At 44.0% G+C, this 22,500-nt stretch overlaps 3 protein-coding genes across 6 annotated transcripts in view; all 3 read right to left on the reverse strand.

The window, feature by feature from the left end:
- Window positions 1-3,407, reverse strand: part of atg14 (autophagy related 14) — a 10,718-nt gene extending 7,311 nt beyond the window's left edge. Inside the window, exons 1-4 of the mRNA XM_067613479.1 lie at window positions 2,882-3,407; window positions 1,063-1,125; window positions 845-887; window positions 90-171 (exon numbers count right to left, since the gene is read on the reverse strand). Of these exons, the coding sequence (XP_067469580.1) occupies window positions 90-171; window positions 845-887; window positions 1,063-1,125; window positions 2,882-3,153 (460 nt within the window). The 5' untranslated portion in view covers window positions 3,154-3,407. The remainder of the gene's footprint in view (window positions 1-89; window positions 172-844; window positions 888-1,062; window positions 1,126-2,881) is intronic.
- Window positions 3,408-3,647: 240 nt separating this feature from the next.
- tbpl2 (TATA box binding protein like 2) lies at window positions 3,648-10,236 on the reverse strand. Of its 4 annotated transcripts, none has more exons than XM_067613480.1 (8): window positions 10,107-10,236; window positions 8,293-8,446; window positions 7,987-8,203; window positions 5,790-5,955; window positions 5,417-5,508; window positions 5,154-5,330; window positions 4,278-4,372; window positions 3,648-3,908 (listed from the first exon to the last, which is right to left on the reverse strand). In XM_067613480.1, exons 1-8 carry the CDS (start codon window positions 10,152-10,154, stop codon window positions 3,832-3,834), a joined length of 1,026 nt encoding a protein of 341 aa, XP_067469581.1. In that variant the 5' UTR covers window positions 10,155-10,236; the 3' UTR covers window positions 3,648-3,831. The 4 variants fall into 4 exon arrangements, with proteins under 4 accessions (XP_067469581.1, XP_067469582.1, XP_067469584.1 ...); XM_067613481.1 differs by having other exon boundaries at window positions 5,154-5,321; window positions 10,107-10,235; XM_067613483.1 differs by having other exon boundaries at window positions 5,868-5,955; window positions 10,107-10,233.
- A 3,113-nt stretch (window positions 10,237-13,349) lies between these two features.
- Window positions 13,350-22,500, reverse strand: part of fbxo34 (F-box protein 34) — a 16,444-nt gene continuing 7,293 nt past the window's right edge. The window contains exons 2-3 of the mRNA XM_067613725.1: window positions 21,621-21,789; window positions 13,350-16,622 (exon numbers count right to left, since the gene is read on the reverse strand). Coding sequence (XP_067469826.1) covers window positions 14,570-16,615 — 2,046 coding nt within the window. The 5' untranslated portion in view covers window positions 16,616-16,622; window positions 21,621-21,789 and the 3' untranslated portion in view covers window positions 13,350-14,569. The remainder of the gene's footprint in view (window positions 16,623-21,620; window positions 21,790-22,500) is intronic.

Here is a 22,500-nt window from a genome sequence, read left to right on the forward strand (position 1 = left end):
AGGGAATATGAAGGAGGAGGAGGAGGAGGACAGTCAGGAGGTGACTGAATGGCAGATGAAGATGATCATGTGACCAGAGCGACACTCACCGCTCTTCATCTCCTCGTTGCCCCAGGCGACCGCCTCCTTCAGCTGCTCGATCTTCATCTTACACGACATGATCTTCCATTTCTGAGGAAGAAGAAGATCAGAGCGTTTTATTCGTCTTCATCAGTCATGTGACAACAACGCCATCAAAACACTTTTATTTATTTAATATTTACTGTCGGTGGAGAAACGATTCAAATAATCTCAACAACGATCAATTATTTACTAACGATTCATCTCGTTTCCAGTTTTCTGTCGTTACAAACTGAAGTTTTGAGTTTTGAACTGTTTGTTCTGTAGGAAACATTTTACAGGGTCGATTATTCTTTGATTAATGTAGAAAATAATCCAGGAGGCGTTCAGGTGCAGAGTTGAGCGTAGGTCAACTGTGTTTTGGAAGCAGCCTGTAAGAGATAAAATCATTTTACTTCAAATGTTGCTGTGGCCTCTTTTTAAGTTTGTATTCAGCATAAATTATCTCAATGAAACGTAGTGAAACGAACATATATGTGACACAAAAAGCAATTAATTAATTAATTAATTAGGCAGGTAAAAACTGTGCAGCTGCAACACACACTGTTCTTGTTTCTTCTTCATGTACACATTTACTGTGAAAAACATTACATCATTTCCATTATTTGACATTTGAGAGACGAGTGTGACGGGCTGCGACGGTCACGTGATCGGTCGTATTTAAAGGGAAACAGAAGCAGCTTCAGACGTCGTGATGAAGACCAGACAGCTGATCTGAACTCACCATCTCATCAGCCTGCAGCTTCTGGTCCATGGCCTGGATCACTCTGAGGAGGAGGAGGAGGAGGAGGAGGAGAGTTTAACATCACCATTAACACCAGTCTGATCTTCTTTAGATTATATATTTCTACAGAATATGAGAGTTTGATCGCATCTTCATCAGGTTATTTCCTGTTTGCTGGATGATGATGATGATGATGATGCAGGATGAAGGATGTTTACCTCTGCTGCAGCTGCTCCTTCTCCTCCTTCAGCTTCTTCAGTCGCTCCAACTTTTCAATGAATCTGCAAAATGAAAATACAAACAGAACTGTTAGATTAGGAATATAATATAATAATATATAATAATATATTATATAATAATAATAATATATAATAATAATAATATAAACCCTGAAAACATACAGAGCAGCTGGTTGGTTGTTAAATGTCTATAAAATGTTAGAAAGTACTGAAAATCTTCCAGATATTCAGTTTACTGTCATGTATGACAAAGATAATCAGGGCTGCAGCTAATGATTATTTTCATACTTTTTTTTTTGATTAATTGATTAGTTGTTTGGTTTGATCAGTGTTTCCTAAAGACGACGTCCTCAAAGATCTTCAGTTTACTGTCAGAGAGACGAAAGAAACCAGAAAATATTCACATTTAACGAGCTGCAATCAGAGAATTCAAAACAATTCATCGATTATCAAAATAGTTGATCAATCGACTGATCGTCGCAGCTCTATAAATGTTGGATGGATATATTAATGGCAGCAAAGTTTCACATATGAGAAAATAATATTTGGATTTATTTTCAACTTGAAAAATGACTGAAACGTTTATTCGGTTATTAAAATAGTTGCAGACGGTTATTATGTGTTTACAGTGAAGCTGTTTTCATTGATGACTGATCTGAGCTCACAGATATGAATTTGACTGTCACACAGGGAGCAGATGAGGAGGTGACAGATGATTCATCGATTATATAAATGGTTTCCAATGAACCGATCGACCAAACATTTCAGCTGTTTGTATTTATCACATGTAATGTTGCTGCCTCATGACTCACTTACAGTAACTCATCTGTTTTGTACTGGTTTATTTTTTCCAGTAAAAACATTTTTTTGAGTTTATTATTATTTTGTTGTTGTTGTCCCTGGAAGCTTCTCAGTGACCCTTGGAGGTCCGCGGAGCCTAGTTTGGGAAACTGAGAACTATGAAGGCCAGTTATTTTAAGCAGGTTAGTTTAGCTGCCCTGCTACAGTTACACAACATCTGTAAACCTAAAATAACACAAAGTTCAGACTGAGCCAGCAGAGGAAAGCTAACAGCTAACAGCTAACAGCTAACGTAGCCTGTTAAACCTGATGGAAACCAAAACATGCTAACCTGCTAACTGCTAATCATGAGCTGAAACTCAAACAGCTGCTAATGCTAACTAGCCTGAAAGGTAAATGTTGACTCTGAGTTACAACACGAAGAAATAACAGACATGAAACCACATTTGTCAGTTTTAAAGCTTCATGTGCGAAAGTTTATAAAAACTTCTCAAGTTTTATCTGAACTTGACATTTATTCAGACGGTGGCAACAGAAGCTCCATTTATAGAAATAAAAATCCACAAATTAACATGTTCTATTTCAGAAAATAGTAAATATAAAACGGTCACTTTTTAAAACTTTGTATGACACGGTGCAGCTGTTTGATTCGGTGTGCAGGTGATCCACCTGGCAGCAGGTATACCAACAAAAAGTCGAAGTTTATTAGTTCTTCACCTGTCAAACACGTTATTATCTTCCATTAATCAAACGTGTAAACAGTGTGAATACATCTAACGTTTAGGATTTTTTGGAATTAATGTTTATTTGAAGTTTGACATAAATGCCGAACTATCGAGAAGATTTGTATTTTTATAACAACAACTTATAGAATCTGTTATTTTGCGTGGGTTTGTGGACAAAATGAAGGTCGTTGTAAAATGTCCAAATTCGACTGAAGTTCGGCGGTGACTGCGGGACAGACAGGTCAGTACAGGCTGAAACCTCCGCACTTTACCTCTCCGTGTTCCTGCCGTCCAAGTGCACGAAGTCCCCGGCCTGCACGCAGCGGGCGCAGGTGAGCCTGCGGCGGGAGGTGCTGCACAGCGGGCACCGCTCCACCGCCACATACAGACCCTCCGCGTCGTCCACCGACTCCGCCATCACCCCGGGGGGCAGCGCCGGGGGTGGGGGGTGCGGCCGGAGAGGCGGCCTGCCCCCGGAGTGAGAGCCGGAGGAAGAAGCAGCTCGGTCCGGGCCGAGCGGGGGGAGTCCCGCTGAGGACGCCATGGAGCTAACGGCGAGCTAAGCTAAGCTAACCTAAACTAACCTAAGCTATTAATGCTAGAACGAACTAGCGACCGAACTTCTGCTTTCTACTCCTCCATGTTGATCTTACAGCTCTTATATTCTCAGTGAAGCAGCTGCCATATTTTTAAAACAGTCAGAGGAAACATCAGGATGATGTTTTTGTTTTGATGAGCAGACGATGAGTCCGCCACTTCCGGTTTCCTCTGAACACGTGACGGGTTTGTTTATGTAATGACGTAACGCTGTGGGCGGGGTCGAAGAAGAAACACGGCAGCATCACGCAACACTCATCTGCAAACATATATAATCTACAGACCGGTGACAGACTAAAGGAAAACCTGGTCCAGGTCTGAATGCTGGACCCCTACAGTGGGGGGGGGGGGGGTCTGGGGGCTCTGTTATGCTGTGGGGGGCATTTTGCTGGCATAGTTTGGATCCACTGGTCAGTAAAACATAACATAAATTTTCTGCTCTGCGATATGAAAACTGTTGTTTATTTCCTTTCAGGATGAAACATTCAACACAGACTGTAAAACAAATGGTTGATTAATTTACGGTCCACAACTCTGGTGTGTAACACAAAATAAAACACAGATATACTGGATGTAATTATTCCATCTATTTACAAATGAACAGGAAGTGCTGTCAGGTCGGTCGTCACTGTTTCCTGAAGCCTCTCAGGATCGGATAAATGTTCTCAAACGCTTCGTAGATCTCTGCTCGCTCTTTAGCTCCTGGAATAAAACACGAGACAAAATCATTATAACAACTTTATTCAAAAAAGACTATTTGGAAATGCACCGACTCCTGTCATTATTATAGAAGATGATTTTACAGTTAAAGGTAATTATCTCATAATTACAAGACCTGGATTTTATAATTATTAAAAATAAAGATTTATATTCATATTTTATACATTATAAGATCCATATTTCATAACTACGCGATCCGTATTTCATAAGATTGAGATTTGTTTTTCATAAGTACGAGATCCATATGTCATATTTACGAGGTTCATATTTCATAAGTTCATAAGTATGAGATCCGTATGTCGCGACTATGAGATAAGCATTTTGTAATTATTGATCTTTGAGTCTCATTACCAGTCAGAACCACTTTTCCAGACACGAAGATGAGCAGGACAATACGAGGTTTCACCATCCGATAGATGAGGCCTGGAAACAGCTCTGGTTCATAACTGTTGAGAATAAACACATTCAAATGTCTCAGTAGCTGCCTTTAAATAAAGTTTTTTTTTTTTTTTTTATCGTGCTAATAATGACAGCAGTCAATCAGAATAAACTCCTGAAGGTGTTTCAATGTTTTAAAATTCTTTCATAAATTTTTTCAGTTACTTGAACTTAAAAACGATTCTCTGAATATTTCTTTACTAGTTCCAGGTGATAAAAACATTTAAAGCTAACTCTAAACTAGAAGCTAACTCCGAGCTAACAGGACATATAAGCTTTATAGATAAACCTTTGAAAAATTGTTTTTATATTGATTCTGAAAATTTGGATAAATTTGTTGTCTGCATGTGTGTATTTAAAGTATTTTTCTGTTTCTTTTTCATTTTGTCCATGTAAAACACTTTGTAATCTGGTTTTGATAAGTGCTTTACAAATAAACTTTATTATTATTATTATTATTATTATTATTTATCAAACTCAACAAATTGTTAACAAGAGAGACAGATAAAGATGAAAAGAAAATTAAGTCATGTCCTTAAGAGAACATTGACATTACAGGAAATCCTCAGTATGTCTGGGACACATTTAGCCTAGCTTAGCAAACTGCTAGCTTAGTAAACTGCTAGCCTAGCTCCATCAAAGGAGGAAACAAACTCCATCTTTAATTTACTCCAAAAGCTGCATTATTTACATGTCCTGTTAGTTTGGAGTTAGCTTTTGTGCTAGGCTAGCAGTTTCCCCCTGCTTCCAGTCTTTGTGCTAAGCTAGGCTAAACAACAGTGTTGGTACCTGCTGAACTGCTGGTGGGTCAGGACCAGTCCCTCCAGTCTGATGGGGAAGCAGACATCACAGCTGGCCACCATGTTCTGGATCTTGAAGTCCAGGAAGCGAGCAGGGAAGCCGAGCTTCTGCACCACCCGGGCGTACTTCCTGGCCGCCAGCCGCGACTGCTCCTCACTGCACGCGCTCAGACACACACAGGTGAGGGGAGGAGAGGGTTAGCAGACTGAGCACAGGTACACCTGGAGACAGACGGTGAGCAGCTGACAGACCTCTTGGCTCCGGTACAGACCATCTTCCCCGAGCTGAAGATCAGTGCTGTGGTTCGTGGCTCGCGGATCCTCATGATGACCGCCGCGAAACGCTGAAACACAAAGCCGGCAGCTGCAGCTAACATACCAGTTAGTTTCCTAAAATATGTCCTCAAATATCTTGTTTTGTCCGACCAACAGTACAAAATCTAAAGATATTCATTTTACAGTGATACAGGACAGAAAAGCAGCAAATCTTCACATTTTGAGAAACTGAAATGAGAAAGTTTGGTATTTTAGCTTGAAAAATGATTATTTGATTAATTTCCTGTTAATTGACTAATCGTTTCATCACCAGATGAGGCTTTACAGGTCATGAGGAGGTGATGATCACCTGCATCACATCACACGTTGAAGCCAAACTCAGTTTCACACTGTGAGGAAGCAGAAGGACGACGTCGGGTTTCGGTACCTTTGGGTTGTACTCAGCGTTTCTAGCTTGAAGGGCGATGAACTTCAGGTCCAGAGGACAACCCAGGTTCACTGTAGAGACGATGTTCCTGCACACACACACACACACACACACACACACACACACACACACACACACACACACACACACACACATCTATGATTAACTGTTTTCACTTAATAAAACCTGATGTATTCCCCGTAGATGTGGCCACTGTGGCTCCAGGTGTGATGCTAACTTTGCTCTCAGCTCTGTTGTAGAGATTCAGGGAAACACACAAAACGAAGGTCATCAGGGCTGCGGAGCCTCCTACAGATCTACATCTGGGGCAGGTTGCCGAGCAAGCTGGTTTGTTTACATGTATGAGGCTGATGTTCACCACGGCTAGACTGTAAGGAAAGTAATATACACACACATATATATATATATATATATATATATATATATATATAGTATAATAAGCTGGCCAAAGGAGGAGATAGAGGCCACTGATATCAAGACAAGGAAGCTCCTCACAATGCATGGAGGGTTTCATCCCAAGTCCAGCACCCTGAGACTGTACACTAAGCCGAACGAGGGAGGCCAAGGACTGGTGAGCGTCAGAGCCACTGTCCAGGATGAAACAACCAACATCCAGGAATACATCAGGAAGATGGCCCCCCAAACATGAACTGCTAAGTGAACCTCAGGCAGCAGAAACCCGATGATGCAGAGGAGGAGGAGGAACCATCATGGAGGGACAAGCTCCTACACGGCATGTACCACCAACTGATAGAAGAAGTGGCTGATATCAAGAAATCCTACCAGTGGCTGGAAAAGGCTGGACTGAAGGACAGCACAGAAGCACTGATCATGGCAGCACAAGAACAGGCACTCAGTACAAGATCAATAGAGGCGGGGATCTACCACACCAGACAGGACCCCAGGTGCAGGCTGTGCAAAGATGCTCCTGAGACAGTTCAGCACATAATAGCAGGGTGTAAGATGCAGGCAGGAACAGCATACATGGAACGCCATAACCAAGTGGCTGGCATAGTGTACAGGAACATCTGCACTGAGTATGGGCTGGAGGTCCCAAGGTCACAATGGAAGACACCTCCTAAGGTGATTGAGAATGACCGAGCTGGATCCTGGGATCCTGTAGGACTTCCAGATCCAGACTGACTAACTGGTGATGGCTAACCAACCGGACATCGTGTTGATTGATAAACAACAGAAGACGGCAGTAATGATAGACGTAGCGATCCCACACGACAGCAACATCAGGAAGAAGGAACACGAGAAGATCAAAAAATACCAAGAAGAGGAGCTAGAAAAGATGTGGGGAGTGAAGGCAACAGTGGTGCCAGTGGTAATGGGAGCACTGGGGGCTGTGACCCACAAACTGGGAGAGTGGCTCCAGCAGATTCCAGGTACAACATCTGAGGTCTCTGTCCAGAAGAGCGCAGTCCTAGGAACAGCTAAGATACTGCACAGAACCCTCAAACTCCCAGAACTCTGGTAGATATATCTATATATATATATATGCAAAGATTTTAGGCAGTAAAGTAAAGTTAGGACTCTAGTAAAGTTGAGTAAACAGCAGAAAGTGAATCAGTATCTGCTGTGAGCAGCTTTGTCTTTAAACCAGCAACAGTTCTCAGTGTTTCAGGTTCTCGGCAGGTCGGTTGTTCTGCATCTTGGAGAAGTTCAACAGTTCTTCTGTCTCTTCATGTTAATCCCAGACTGACTCCATGATGTTGAGATCAGGACTCCTCGTTCTTCTTGTTGATGATCTTCTTTCCTCTAACTAGCTGCTGTTTGCCTTGATGACAGCTTTGCTCTCAGCAGCCACATTTATGGAAAATACACCAGGTTGTAAAAAAAAAAGGAATTTCCCTTTAATGTCAGAGTCACTATTACAGACAGAAATAAACTCATTTTGTGCAGAAAAACGTAATTTTACACAAAATATGTGTATTGTTGGAAAAATGACCACCACATGCCAACATAGACGGATATGTGATTATGTGAACAGTGAAAAAATATTCAGTGTGTAGTTTTTAAATTAGCAGTAGCAGTATAATTATTATAATTATAATTATTATTATTATTATTATTATTATTATTAGTGACGTACTGCAGCTGTGGGATGATTCCTGACCTCTCGGTCACAGGGGTCATGGGGGTCATGGGGGTCATAGGGGTCATGGGATAGAAGGGGGAGGCGCCCGTCCCCAAACCGGACATGGACGACCCCTGTGTGGGGTCAGCGGTCACTGCTGTGGAATTCTGGGAGCTGTAGTCCAGACAGATGCCGCTGTCCTGAGACTCGTTCAGCTCGTCTGCTGCTTCACCTGAAACCAAACATCATCACAACATACGGGTCAGCTCCGCCCCCTGTGACCTCACAGAGGCCACGCCCACGTCATCAGTGATGTCATACCCGCGTCGCCCCGGCTCGGCTCGTCCTGCGTACTGAGCTCATCAGGTAGAAAACTGAGGTCCAGGTCGTCGCTTGGCCCCGCCCCCGCGGGGTTCTGTGCGGGGTGGGCGGGGCTTTGTAGGCCAAGCTCCTCCCCCAGAATGAAGCTGGAGTCCTGCAGAGGAACAGGGACGAGACGAGACCTGAACCCTGAAACCACATCAGACCTGCTGCCACAGCACAAACTAATTAATTAATTAATATTCATTAAATATTAATTTAATGCTCGTTCAGCTCATCACTGCAGCGTCACTGAGATTTAAACTAAATTATATCTGAATAGTTTGTTAAGACGCAGAGAAAAGAAATCAAATATTCACATGAACCAAAAATAAATAAAATAATCAACAAGCAAACAGAAAACAAGAAATGAAGTTTAAAAAGCTCCACAACAGTTGAGATTATTTTCACTCGTATTTTCTGTGTGTTTTATACGAGTTGACCAGTTTTTATTATTTATATCTGAAGCTCTTTGCTGCTGATCAGATGCTAAACTGTGTTTGATTGTTCTGGTTCTGTATAATAACGATAATGTTGAATACAAGGCTGCAACTAACCATCACTCTCATCATCAATCAGTTGTCTTCTTTATGAAACGTCAGTAAATATTGAAAAATGTCCGTTAGAATTTCCTGCAGTCTTTAAACGTCTCGTCTGATCAACAGTCATCAATACTCCAATATTAAGAAGCTACAAAAAGATCATTTTTAGATTTTTACTTTAGAAAAAAAAAGATTAAAACAATAATTTGTCAACAAAGTTGCAGTTGATTAATCGCCTGATTGATTGATTGATTAATTGGCTCTAGTTGAATCTGATTGAATGAATCTGTCGCTCTAATCTTCATCTGCAGACTGATGTATGTGTGACGGTTCATCCTCACTCAGAACGAGTTCATATTCTGCACTCAGATATTTTATAAAGTTAAAACGAGTTTCTGCATCAGATTTATTCTCCTGCAGGGACATAAAATTATGAATTTATTATAAGCAGCTACATTAATATAGAAAACAACCAATAACAAGTTAAAGTTTTAGTGCAGGTGGAGTTTAAACTCTTTGACTTCAGTGTTTCTAAAAGTTCACGTCTGAAGTCTAAATGTTGTTTTAAAGAGTGAAATGATCTAATCCAGTGTTCCTGTTTATTTATCTCTCATTTTATAACAAATATATGTCAAACAAATCATGAGTATTATTTTAAACCTCTTTTCAAGTGTTTGATGACTCATCCTGAACTCATGGATGTGATTTATATCGTATAAATATATATATATATATATATATATATATATATGGAGTCTCACTGGGAAACATGTTGCAGTGCAGAAGATAAAGATGCTCTAACGTCTGTTTCACTGAGACTTTAAAGCTTCTCCACAACACAGAATTAAATTCTGATGGTAAAATGTTGAATCTCACACTTTTTAAATCACGTATTGGACTAAAAGTAGTTAAATTTAATTATGTTGCAGTTAACCTGTAAAACACAGACTCCAGCTGTTGGACTTTAACTTCAGGACTCAGTGGAAACTCTTTACACATTTCATTGACATGTTAAAACCTCCAGAAAAGTTCAGTTTTAGAGAAACTTTGGTTTAATCAAACAACAGACTCTCATGTGTGACGTTTGATCCACATGATATTCAGCTCATTGATGTAAATCTCATGAACATTGTTTCAGATTTTCACCAGTTTGATAACACGAACTCCAACTTCCTCTGTACACGTGACGGCTTGTAAATAAAGTTTTTTTGGAGGGAGAGAGTCTGTACTCACATTTGCAATGGAGTCATCAAAGTAACGCTCCAACGCCGACTCGTCCATGAGGACAGAAACATGTGATCCAGGAGCTGCTTCCAGACTGAGCTGCTGCACAGCTGCATCCAATCACACCGACGCTCGTCAATCACTCCACTCACCCTGATCTTCATCCTGATCCTCATCCTCTCACCTGCAGCAGCAGCACGGCCAGAACCATGACACGCTTCTTCTTAGATAAATGTTCTAACAGCTCGTCTCTATAAGCGTTTTCCACATTATTTACCCACAAACCCCCCCATCAATTAAAGTGCAGGTTAATTGTCTCCCTGAATATTAATGTTGATTATTATTTTCATTGGATTCCAAACAACAGATTTGATTTAACTGGACAGTTTGAATGTCATTATCATTAGTTTCCATGTGAATATGAGTATTAAACAAATGCAACGTTAGAAATCTGACAGTCAAACTTTAATTAGGTCTGGTTATTGATCGCGAACAGCATCCAATCAGAAAGTAATTTGGTACCAAACAGGAAGCTTTTTTTATGAATTGTTCCAACAGAAAACAAGAGGAAGGATGTGGATCCATAGGTAAGATGTTTAATAGAAGACTGGCTGCATTTCTTCCTGTTCTGCACCATCTAGCTGATGTGATTGTTGTTTTATGATGTTTTCCAGTTGATTCAATAAGCAGCTGAGGAGGGTTGGCTTGTCCTCCTCCAAGAAAATTTGATGTTAATTGACTAAAAACTTTGCATTTTCACATAGTTTTGGACTATTATCATTACATTATTCATTTAAATTACTTCATCTTATCCACAAACAACATCAGTGTATAAAAGACAAACATCAAACTTCGTGATCCGACTGATGGAGATTCATACTGTTAATATTTGACTGTTCTGTCATCAGATTCTCTTAAAGACACTTCAGAGAGCTGCTGTCAGTCACATGTTTGTTCTTCTGGTTGGTTTCCTGTTGAAGCTGCTGACAAATTTCATCTTCACTCATCAACTTCATTCAGATTATTTTCAACATCTAAAGGAAACCGACGGTTTTCATCATGTTTATGTCAGCAGGTTGTTGTGATAACAGTAGAGATGGTTGTCATAGTGATGTGTTATGTTGATTTGTTGACCGCATTGGTGGAATGAACGAAACACCGGAAGAAATAACATGTCTGTTATTTTTCATTACTAGAGAATTGGGGGGGGGGTATATGCGGAGCGACCGCGGAGGCGGGGGGGGGGGCACCCCAGGGCCCACGCTCGGTAGGGGCATGGATGTATAAAGAGAACTGGACACAGGTCGGACGCGGGGCCCCGTTCATTCCTATGAAAGTTGCTCAGTGGCGCATGAAGCCAAAAAAACCCGACTTCCTGGTATGAAAGTACCCGGATCTTCCGCATTGTGCGGCCCATAGAGCATGCGCACTAGTGACTTTCGCTGGCCGAGCCGGCTACTTCCGGTTTAGCCCTCCGGCTAACTTGAATGGGGATAAAACAACTGAATCATGCGGCTCTTCGAGGCTTTTGAAATGTGATCGGACCGAACTGATTTAATTCTGATAGTGAGACGAGTCATTTCGCGGGTGTTGTGACGCTCAGAAAAATGTATCCGCTGATTTACAGACGTCTCTTTCACAATGTAAGTCTATAGGAAAAAGTCTTTTTTGGTCAGTGTGCATCACGTGACGTTGTCATTAAACGGTTTGAGCCTGGCGCTCTTCCTGTATCCAGTTCTCTTTATACATCCATGGTGCAGCAGGAACAGGAGAATTTAACTCTCTCAGCTTCTTCTATTCATCCTCTATGGTTGGTTCTTATCACTGTGGGTGTAATACCTCCTCCCACCACAGTGTGGGTTGCAATAGCAGAGTGGCGCTGTTCGTATTTCCGCTCGTTGACTCTGCGGGAAGTGAAGACCGCAGAAGCAGCGATTCAACGTTTATGACTAACTTCGCTGAAAACTTTATATATATATAAAATATGAGATGATGTTAATGTTCTAACTGAACTGTTGAGTTTACATTTAGACAAACATCAGATGCAGCTGGAATGAAGTTTAAATTTGAATTTGGCCCAAAATTGTCATCAAAAGGTCCACTTACCTTGTATCTCCAAAGCTTTCAGTCACATCTCATGGCCTTCCTCAGTGGATGGAGTGTCTCAGTTGTCATGGAGATGGTTTAAGTTTGAATGGTTCAATTTCAGTGAAAGTAATCAATAGTTGCAGCTTTAAAGACCTGCTGAACTTGTAGAACCTGGTTCTACATTGAGACACTAAGAAATGATCAATAATGAAAACGATCGATAGCTGCAGCTGTAGATCACATAAAAATATTGATCACATGACTTCAGATAAATCAACCAATCAATAAAGAGGTGAAACAAGAAGCTTCACAGTTTATTTGAGCTTTTTGTTCCTGGATGTGTGAAAGATCAGCTGATCAGAGTCTGAACCTTATTATTGATTATAAAAATCTATTATTAATCTGCTAAACTAACAAACACACATCTGAATAAATATGTTTAATAATGATTCTATAAGAGAAATATCTTTATATTTACTGATGAATTACATCAAAGTTACACAATATTTTAATCGTTATCTATTAATCTGCTGATTATTTTCTGGATCAATTGATTAGTTGTTTAGTTCAAAGAGACTAAAGAAACCAGAAAATATTCATATTTAACAAGCTGCAATCAGAGAATTTCTCTTCTTAAAAAAAGACTCAAAACGATGAATCAGTTATCAGAATATTGGTGATTAATTTAATAGTTGGCAACTAATTGATTAATTGGTGTTATTCTATGTTATATGTGTTATTGTGTGTTGTGGTCTCATGTGGGAAGAAACATTTTAATGGAGAACATAAAACATCTCGTTCAGAAGCTTTATAGAAGTTTTATAACTGAGATTCAAACACCGACTGCGTCGCATCACGTCCTGTTTGTTTACACTCAGAACATAAAATCAGACGGTTATTATCAGCCAGACTGTGAATGACTGCGACGCTCTTTAGTCCATTTTAAGATTCTTTTAATCACTTATGAAGCCCAAACAGAGCTGTTGAGCTCTGACATCACCGGACGCCTCCGACAGATCAGCTGAGTCTGTTGACTGTCTGAAATATCATCCGATAACTTCAAGGTTCCTCGATGTTTAAACTCTGTAACCTGCTTTATTAACAGCTGACTGAGTGAAGCTTGATGTCTGTTTGTGTCTGAATCAGTTTGACGCTGAAACAAAAGAAGAGTCAAGTCTTTTATTCTTTTAACCCAAACGAGAACCAATGAGAAAGCACTTTATTAAAGCAAAAAACAGAGAAAATCAACCAGACAGCCGGCAGACAGGAAACCAACAAACCTTAAAAAACAAAAATCTCTGAAGGTCAAAGGCCGTTATTTTTCTCCCCATATTCTTTTATTCTCGTCTCAACAGTTCAGTTTATTATATTGCATCATCGTCTCCTCTGTTCCCTTCAAAAAATAATAATTATAATAATAATAATAATAATAATGACAGCAGTCCTGTTACAGGTGATTATCAGTCAGCCGCTGATTGAAGCTCAACAGTTCACAATCACAGAATCCCTTGTTGTTGTTGTTGTTGTTGTTGTTTTTAAACAGATGGAGCTCATAAACTCTTTATGATTTATGTACAAATGTAAACACAAACAAGGTGCAGATAAAGGTCTTTTTTTTTTTTTGCTCCAAATGAAGATGGCGCTGCCTCCTCTCTGAAGCTCCGCCCCCCTCACCCACCTGACACATAAACAGTGTGAACAGCTGACGTCTGAGTCTGCTTCAGTAACAGTTTATGGATAAAACAACCGGCTGTGTTTTTGTTTAATTCAACAACTGAAACATCAAAGTTCTTCATCAAATTGACACAAAAAACAAACTGAAATCCATCGTTTGTATCAGCTGATAAACGGTTTCAGTTTAAAGTTTTAGATTCAAATACGACCTGAAACAGTTACAGATGTTTTTATCTCAGACTCAGACAGTCAGAGAAGAAGAAGAAGAAGAAGAGTCCTGGCCGGGACTCCTCCTCCTCCTCCTCCCTCCAGCTGCTCCTCTTCACTAACGAGACACCGATCTGTTAACGAGCTGAAGATAATTAATGACACAAAGTGACAGAAAGCTGAACAGTGGTTGAGCTGCAGGCTGTGAGGTGACGGAGTCTGAACAGCAGGAGGCGACAAACTCCAGATTCTCCTTCAAACAAACCAACAAACACGTTCAGATGAAAAAACATCTTCATCTTCTTCATCACTAAACACAGAAACAGGCCTGAAGGGGTTAATGCAGCTTCTTTAAACGCCACTAAAAGTGTTTTTAAGGAGAATCTGAACCGTGTTGCATCATGGGAGCAGCTGATCTTTCTGTCAGCATCAGTGACACACACACACACACACACACACACACACACACACACACACACACACACTCTCTCTCTCTCTCTCTCTCAGTCGTCCTCAGCTCTGTAGATCGGCACGTTAATGCTGTGGAACGCCGGCACCCAGCGGTTGTCATGGAGACCCACGTTGCAGCCGGGCGCGTCCCTGTGGGTGCCGTGGCAACACATCCAGTATCCGGGTCCGTAGGGCAGCGCCTGGCAGTACGGCTTGTGGTGCCAGCGGCACAGCGACACGTCGCCGCGGCCGTAGCGCTTCTTGCACTGCTTGCAGGGGTCGTCGCGGTAACGGGGGTCAGACACCCAGAGCGAGTCGGCGGGCCGCACGCCGTACGTGTCGATGATGAACTGGAAGTAGTGGCAGCTGCACTTGAGCGCGGCGAGGCTCTGCGTGTTCAGCAGCAGCAGGATCTTCAGCAGCAGGTGATGCGGCAGCAGCGACAGGTACGGCTGCGGCTCCAGCAGCTGCTGCAGACGCTGACGCATCTCCAGGAAGTCCTGCGACACCGACGCACGCCGCGCCACAGGCACCACGGCAACCTCCTCCTCCTGAGCTCTACTCTTCTCTGATTGGCTGCCAGAGACAGGAGGGCGGTGGGGCCGTGAGGGGTCGGCCTCCGGGTCAAAGGTCGTTCTGTGGTGTGGGGGGCGGGGCTTAGAGTCTGTGGGTGTATGAGGTGAGGAGGGAGGGGTGGAGTCTGTGTGGGGGCGTGTCTGCAGCTCCGAGGCCGCAGGAGGCGGAGACAAAAACAACAAGCCTGGCAGAGGCTCCGCCCCCTCAGACTGCAGGGGCGTGGCCTGAGTCTCTGAAGCACTGCTCCCGCCCCCCCGAGCCACGACCGCCACGTCGCCTGAGGGGGGCGTGGCTACGTCAGGGAGGGGCGGGGTCAGAGCTGAAGTTCTGGGTGTTTCTGAGCAGCTGATTGGCTCTCTCTGAGCTCCTGACAGTGATGACGATGGTGATGATGTCAGTGATGATGATGGTGATGCGGGCTGGCAGGGGGCGGAGCACTGGTCCGTGGCGGCGAGCAGGACGCGTCCCACCATCCTCCTCAGACTGTTGCTCCTCGACAGATCTCCCTCCACTCGCGTCCGCAGACACTCGGACTCCAGCTTGGCCACCATGTCCGACACCCTGACGCTCTCTGGCTCCTCCCCCCTGACCTCTGACCCCTCCCTGACCTCAGGGGGCGGGGCTCTGGACAGCATGATGGTGGTGGAGCTCCTCTGGAGAGCGAGCACAGGTTTGGAGTCACGTTGCTGCTGCTTGCTCGCTCTCTGCTCCAGGAACGCCACCATGTCCACCACCGACACCTTCGTGTCCTCCGCCTCCTCCGACACCGCCTCGACCCCTCCCTGCTCGCCGCTCGCCCGCTGCGTCGAGTCCGAGCGGTGCGGCGACAATTTGTGGGCGTGTTCAGGAGGGTCTGGGAGCTGGTTCCTCTGGTCCTGCTGGAGGTTCTGGTTGCTCCCAGACCTCCTGCGCCGCTTGGCGTTGGAGGTTTCCTCCCAGCTTCCCTTCGCCTTCACCGCCCTCGACAACCCCGCCATGGGGGCGTGGCTTGTACACACCGGCGACGTGCGATCCCAGCTGCCGGAGCTGCTGGTTGAGGTGCGTTCACTACCTCCTGAAGCATCCGTCCGTCCCGCTTCTGAGGTGAAGATGGCGATCTTCTCGCGGACGTGTCCAGGCTTGATGGCGGCCCAGATGTCCAGCGGCGCGTCACCGTCCTCTGCAGCTGTCTGGTACAAACTGAGCGTGTCATTCTCGCAGTCCGGTGGCGAGGGGAGGAGCTGCAGGGCGCCGCTGGGTGACGTCTTTAGCCGGAGCGAAGTGACCACACTGCTGCTGCTGCTGCTGATGTTGTTGTTGTTGTTGCTGTTGGTGGTGGCGTTGCTGCGGCGCAGCGTGTTGGTCGAGATGACGCTGAGTGGGAGGCGGCTGCTACTGATGTTGCCATGGTTACTGCCGCAGGTCCTCAGCAGCGCCCCCTGCTGGCTCATGAACACGCCGCTCCGCTGGGACGACGTCTGAACACCGGCCGGATCCAAACGCAGCTCTGAACGCACGAGCTTCGGATACGACTTCAGATGCATGATGGTCCTGAGAGACGGAGAGAGAAAAACAAAAATTAATAAAGACGAAATGTCGTCTCTGCTGTCAGATTTAACACTTCCTGTTCTGTCAACAGGATCAGAAAAAAGCCCAGAAACAGTTTTGAGATATAACAAGATATCAGATATTATTATTATTGATTATATTGATACGTAATGCAACCATGGAGTACAGACGCAGCCGCCGCTATTTCACTGTGTTTTCAATTTATTTAAAGTTAAATGCAACGTTCTGTTTGTTCATTCATCTCGTTTAGTGTTTGGTTGTGATAAAAGATCCTCTTAGTTTTTCCAGTAAGTAGTTTTTCTTTTAATGGCTTGTTTTTTTTGCTAGCGAAAATTAGCATTAGCATCACACAGTTAACCACTGACCGTAAATGCATCATGCTAACCAAGGTAGCAGCTAGCGTTAGAGTCAGCTCCACCCTCTCGTCCATATATGGTCACTTCTGGCTCCAAAAATCCAAGATGGCGACGGTCAAAATGCTAAACTCAAGGCTTCAAAACAGCCGTCACCATGACAACGTCCGTATTGTTTTACATTCGATGTCGTTACTATTACATCATCATTACTTCAGTAGAATAATGATGAACAGGCGTCTATGAAGCATCTGTGTGGTTTAAGTTGTGATTATATATTATGATGTTGCTCCCAAAGACAAACTGGAAACTTAAGTTTTGTGTTTTATGTGTTTGAAAATCTCTGAACAGGCACCGCAAACTACTTCAGGCTATAAATGCTGTAGTTCATGTTATATACTACACACACACACACACACACACACTAACTGATGTTACAGCGTGTCAGTGACGTGTCAAACACACTGAGATCAACACTCAGTTAAAATGAGTCAGTTCAGACCTTTCAAGGACAGATTTGCTGCCCGAACACAAACACACCTCTGAACATCACTGCCAGTTTATCACGTGACACACACACACACACACACACACACACACACACGATCAGCTGCAGGATGAAGAAGGCCTTATAAGCACAGACAGACTCAGACTGAGTCAGAGGGAGGAGAAACTATCTGTGATGTTTTTCTCTTCTGTTCTTCTGTTTTCATGGGTCTTAATTGTCACATGTGAGCTGCTGTTGAGACTCTTTCTGTGATCTTCGTCTCCATGGAGACGGGACTGACACTAATCCGCCTACATTAGTAAAAGCATCTGTTTGTTTCCCTTTTCTTCTTCAGACTAAAAACAACCTTTCTCCCTGAAAACGGAGCTTTTCCAAAACGGCCTCCAGAATGTGTAAACACCCGCTTGGCGTTGTAGTGTGTACAGGGAAACGCTTTAGAAACGCTGTAGAAAAGTTGCAGAAACGCTGTAGAAACACTGTAGAAACGGCGTAGAAACGCAGCAGAAATGCCGTAGAAACGCTGTAGAAACGCCGTAGAAACGCAGCAGAAATGCCGTAGAAACGCCGTAGAAACGCTGTAGAAACGCCGTAGAAACGCAGCAGAAACGCTGTAGAAACGCAGCAGAAACGCAGCAGAAACGCAGCAGAAACGCTGTAGAAACGCTGTAGAAACACTGTAGAAACGCTGTAGAAACGCAGCAGAAACGCTGCAGAAACGCTGTAGAAACGCTGTAGAAACGCTGTAGAAAAGTTGCAGAAACGCTGTAGAAACGCTGTAGAAACGCTGTAGAAAAGTTGCAGAAACGCTGTAGAAAAGTTGCAGAAACGCTGTAGAAACGCTGCAGAAACGCTGTAGAAACGCTGTAGAAACGCTGTCGTATCACTGACAGAACAGACGGTGGCAGTAGCGAGTGTTGTTCTCTTTATTGCTCAGAGTTAAACGTATCTATCGACAACCTTTCTCTGCTCAGACTGTTGGAATCTGCTGCAATAAACTAAATGTCAGGAAACAGGAAACAGTTTCTTCTTCACTGGTTTTCTGTGGCTGACCTTGACGGAGCTGAAACTCCTGCTGTAGACGCAGTTTCATCCTGGAGACGCTGTGGATGTTTCAACCACTCTTATGAATATATTTTAACAGCATGTTGAAAACCTTGTGAAGAACCTGAGACGGTTGTTGTTTGTCTCTTGTGGACGTGCTAACATGTTAGCCCGCGGCTGCTCTATGACCTGATGATGCGTCAGCGGTCGAGTGTTTCCGCCCCTGAAGGTCTGAAAACATCACTTCATGCTGCTGCTGATCTCCAGTCTGCTGCATTCTTTGTTTTCCTTTGACCACATGTACAGACATGTGCAGGAACACACGCTAACTACAGGATGACATCATCAACAACTGTGCAGAGCAACACACACACACACACACACACACACACACACACACACACACACACACACACACACACACACACACACACACACACACACACACACACACACACAGCATGACCTCAGCTGTCTGGACTGGTTCCCACTAACACGCCCAGCATGAACAGACCTGACTTACATTTGTTCAGCTCATAAAGTCAAACTCTTCTGCACAGATGTGATGCAGCTCCGTTCCTCTCTCTCTCTCTCTCTCTCTCTCTCTCTCTCTTAGTATTGATCAGATTTACTCTGATTACTATATTGATTAATCTGTCCATTATGTTCATTGATTAGTTGTTTGCTCCAGAAAATGTCAGGAAATGGTGAAAAGTGCTTCAGTGTTTCCTAAAGACGACGTTTACCGTCAGAGAGACGAAAGAAACGGTGAGCTGCACTGATGAATGAACTAATCAGTGCAGCTCTGTGACTGGCGCTGTGACCTCTGACCTCTGACCTCCGTCAGTGTTTTCTATCACTCTGCTCTGACTCCAGCTTGTGTAATAAAGCTAATCGTTTCCACATTTATCTGCTCTATGAAAGACGTTCTACAGTTTCACAGTAACGCAGCAGGTTTCACGTATCAACTTCAGATTTCGGGGCGAATGGCTTCATCCTGTTACATCATCAGTGATGTCATCCTATTACATCATCAGTGATGTCATCCTGTAACTACAAACAGCCTGTTCACTTTTAAACATCTGAAAGAGTCACATGTGAACTGAACATCAGAGCTGCAGCGATTAGTCGGTTAATCGATTAATCGCCAACTATTTTGATTATCGATCAATCGTTTTGAATTTTTTTTTTTTAAGAAATAAAGTGTAATTTCTCTGGTTGCAGCTTGTTAAATGTGAATCTTTTCTGGTTTCTTTCGTCTGTGTGACAGTAAACTAACGAGACATTTGATGACGTCGTCTTTAGGAAACACTGATGGCTCAATCAACTAATTGATTAATTGAGAAAAGAATCAACAGATTCATTGATAATGACCATCAGTTGCAGGTCTACTAGACGTTATACAGACGGGGACGCATAAAGGGTCAGTACAGTCTTGGACCTCCTCCTTGTTATTGATCCTACAGATTGATTGAACTCTTCATCGTTCTTCAAAGATCTTCTTCCTCATGTGATGATGATGATGATGATGGTGGGTTGAGATCTGGTGACTGTGAAGGTCGTAACATGTGATTCATCCTGGAAGAGACCGAGCTATGTCCAGCACTCACACCTGGACCAGACCCCCTCACTGTAGAGGTCTAGCACTCACACCTGGACCAGACCCTCTCACTGTAAGGGTCCAGCACTCAGCCCTGGACCAGACCCCCTCACTGTAGAGGTCCAGCACTCAGCCCTGGACCAGACCCTCTCACTGTAGGGGTCCAGCACTCACACCTGGACCAGACCCCCTCACTGTAGAGGTCCAGCACTCAGCCCTGGACCAGACCCTCTCACTGTAGGGGTCCAGCACTCACACCTGGACCAGACCCTCTCACTGTAGGGGTCCAGCACTCAGCCCTGGACCAGACCCCCTCACTGTAGGGGTCCAGCACTCACAGCTGGACCAGACCTCTCACTGTAGGGGTCCAGCACTCAGCCCTGGACCAGACCCTCTCACTGTAGGGGTCCAGCACTCACACCTGGACCAGACCCCCTCACTGTAGAGGTCCAGCACTCAGCCCTGGACCAGACCCTCTCACTGTAGGGGTCCAGCACTCACACCTGGACCAGACCCCCTCACTGTAGGGCTCTAGCACTCACACCTGGACCAGACCCTCTCACTGTAGGGGTCCAGCACTCACACCTGGACCAGACCCTCTCACTGTAGGGGTCCAGCACTCACACCTGGACCAGACCCCCTCACTGTAGGGCTCTAGCACTCACACCTGGACCAGACCCCCTCACTGTAGAGGTCCAGCACTCACACCTGGACCAGACCCTCTCACTGTAGGGTTCTAGCACTCACACTTGGACCAGACCCCCTCACTGTAGGGGTCCAGTACTCAGACCTAGACCAGACCCCCTCACTGTAGGGGTCCAGCACTCACACCTGGACCAGACCCCCTCACTGAAGGGGTCCAGCACTCAGACCTGGACCAGACCCCCTCACTGTAGGGGTCCAGCACTCACACCTGGACCAGACCCTCTCACTGTAGGGGTCCAGTACTCAGACCTGGACCAGACCCTCTCACTGTAGGGGTCCAGCACTCACACCTGGACCAGACCCCCTCGCTGTAGGGGTCCAGCACTCACACCTGGACCAGACCCCCTCGCTGTAGGGGTCCAGCACTCACACCTGGACCAGACCCCCTCACGGTAGGGGTCCAGCACTTACACCTGGACCAGGTTTTACTTTAATGTGTCACCTGTCTGCTCACTATTTTCATATCAATTAGTTTCTGTTTTTCTTCTCAGTGTGACTTCTCCTTGTAAACTGAATATTGAGGTTCTGGCCTGTCGACTGATTGATTGATTGATTGATTGATTGATTGATTGATTGATTGATTGATTGATTGAGAGAACGGGTTGGTTGCAGCTCCATCCTCGTATGTTGTACGCCTGTACCGCGGCCTGTTTAGGACATCTCACACTTTATCAGACTCAGCTGCTCAAGTAGTTTTCTCTCCTGATGTCATCAAACCTGGATGCAGACTGGCCTGTGATTGGGCAGCTGTGTGCAGAGGAGGCGGGGCTTACCTCCAGACTGCGTGTTGATTGGCTGGTGGTGGTCCTGGTTTGAGTGACAGCCCCTCTGATCCTTCAGCTTCACATTTCTCACACGTTCACTGTGACTCCTCCCCCGACAGGAAACACAACCCGACGCCGCCTCTCGTTTGACTCCGCCCCCTCAAGATGCACTCACACACTGCAGGAAAAAACACACACACACACACACATTATTAATGAATACACACACACACACACACACACACATTATTAATGAATACACACACACACACACACACATTATTAATGAATACACACACACACACACACATTATTAATGAATACACACACACCTTCACAAATACTGAACGGTTTTAAACTGGTTGGAAAACCTAGGAAAACGCTCGCAAACGACCACAAAAACGTCTCAACTACCACAAACCAATAAAAAGGCAGCACTGTTGCATGCTGGGATGTGTTCTAACAGGTTGAGTTACCTGGATACCTTCACTACCTGAACCTGGAAACCTCTAACATCTGGACCAGATGTTTACAGCAGTGAAGAAGCTGATGTGTTCAAGGACGCTGAGATTTTTGACGATCGCCTGCTGAACAACAAATGTTTTCAGGAATAAACAAGTAAACTGACGCGATACTCGAGTCTCATACACGAAAACATGCGAGTCACAGAGCCGTTATATCAGTTTAGTGCAGGGCGGCAGCTCTGCAGGTGCGCTTGATTTGACTGCATTAACCGGGTGGAGACATGAATGATATTTCTTCTAGGAGGCTGTACTGAAGAACAAAATATGTATGTATATATATATATATATATATATATATATATATATATATATATATATATATATATATATATATATATATATATATATATATATATATATATATA

Source organism: Thunnus thynnus, chromosome 16 (genome assembly GCF_963924715.1).
Source record: "Thunnus thynnus chromosome 16, fThuThy2.1, whole genome shotgun sequence".
Classification (NCBI taxonomy): Eukaryota; Metazoa; Chordata; class Actinopteri; order Scombriformes; family Scombridae; genus Thunnus; species Thunnus thynnus.

Excerpts from the sequence above, each read along its gene's own strand:
- tbpl2 (XM_067613480.1), bottom strand. The coding sequence starts at position 10,154 with ATGGACGAGTCGGCGTTGGAGCGTTACTTTGATGACTCCATTGCAAAT. Across the intron at positions 8,204-8,292 it reads GCCGAGCCGGGGCGACGCGG|GTGAAGCAGCAGACGAGCTG; the intron begins GTATGACATCAC and ends GTTTGGTTTCAG. Across the intron at positions 5,509-5,789 it reads CAACGTGTGATGTGATGCAG|CGTTTCGCGGCGGTCATCAT; the intron begins GTGATCATCACC and ends TTTGTGTTTCAG.